The sequence below is a fragment of the Arachis duranensis genome, chromosome 9 (genome assembly GCF_000817695.3).
Source record: "Arachis duranensis cultivar V14167 chromosome 9, aradu.V14167.gnm2.J7QH, whole genome shotgun sequence".
NCBI lineage: Eukaryota > Viridiplantae > Streptophyta > Magnoliopsida > Fabales > Fabaceae > Arachis > Arachis duranensis.
Genome location: NC_029780.3, coordinates 113,243,034 through 113,243,729, shown reverse-complemented (window position 1 = coordinate 113,243,729; position 696 = coordinate 113,243,034). Strand labels below are relative to the sequence as shown.

Sequence of the window (696 nt, the reverse complement as noted above, 5' to 3'; positions counted from 1 at the left end):
AGGATATAAATAGTAGGATTTAAAGTTTTAAACGTTAGGGACACAAATATAATTTATCTCAAATGTTACAGATAAAAACGATACTTTATTCTTATATAAAAATATATTTTTTTAAAAATAAAACATACATTTAAAAAATATAAATTATAACCTCTAAATTTTTTTATTTTTCTATTATTTTTTAAATTCATCAAACATGCAACAAAATAAAAAATATTTTTTTAAACAATTTAATAACACCCAAATAAAATGTTATACTTATTAATACATCAAAATTAATTACATAATAAAAGAGCAAGATGAAAGAAAATGGGATTTTGGACATAGTGTGTCCTCATAATATTATTTGGGCGATGGAAACATAGAGAGGCAGCTGAACAAAGCGTGCATCTCTCCCTCGTCTTCTCCGCCCAGGTTTTTCTTTCTACTCTATTCACTCACTTCACACATTCATTCATCACATTCCCAATTCACAAACACACAAATGGCTTCTTCTCCTTCACCATTCACCCTCTCATTCTCCTCTTCCGTCTCATCCACATCCCTCCTCCCATGCCGTCGCAGCTTCATTCTCCCAATCCCTCGAGGCCGCGCTACCTCATTCACTGTCCAATCCAAGATCCGAGAAATCTTCATGCCCGCACTCAGCTCCACTATGACTGAGGGCAAAATCGTCTCTTGGATCAAATCCGAGGG

At 34.1% G+C, this 696-nt stretch overlaps 1 protein-coding gene across 1 annotated transcript in view; it reads left to right on the top strand.

Moving 5' to 3' along the window:
• Nucleotides 1-329: 329 nt before the first annotated feature.
• The window catches only part of LOC107467488 (dihydrolipoyllysine-residue acetyltransferase component 4 of pyruvate dehydrogenase complex, chloroplastic), a gene marked incomplete in the record, with an annotated part of 3,639 nt that continues 3,272 nt past the window's right edge, over nucleotides 330-696 (top strand). The window contains 1 exon segment of the mRNA XM_016086603.3: nucleotides 330-696. Within this exon segment, the coding sequence (XP_015942089.1) occupies nucleotides 485-696 (212 nt within the window).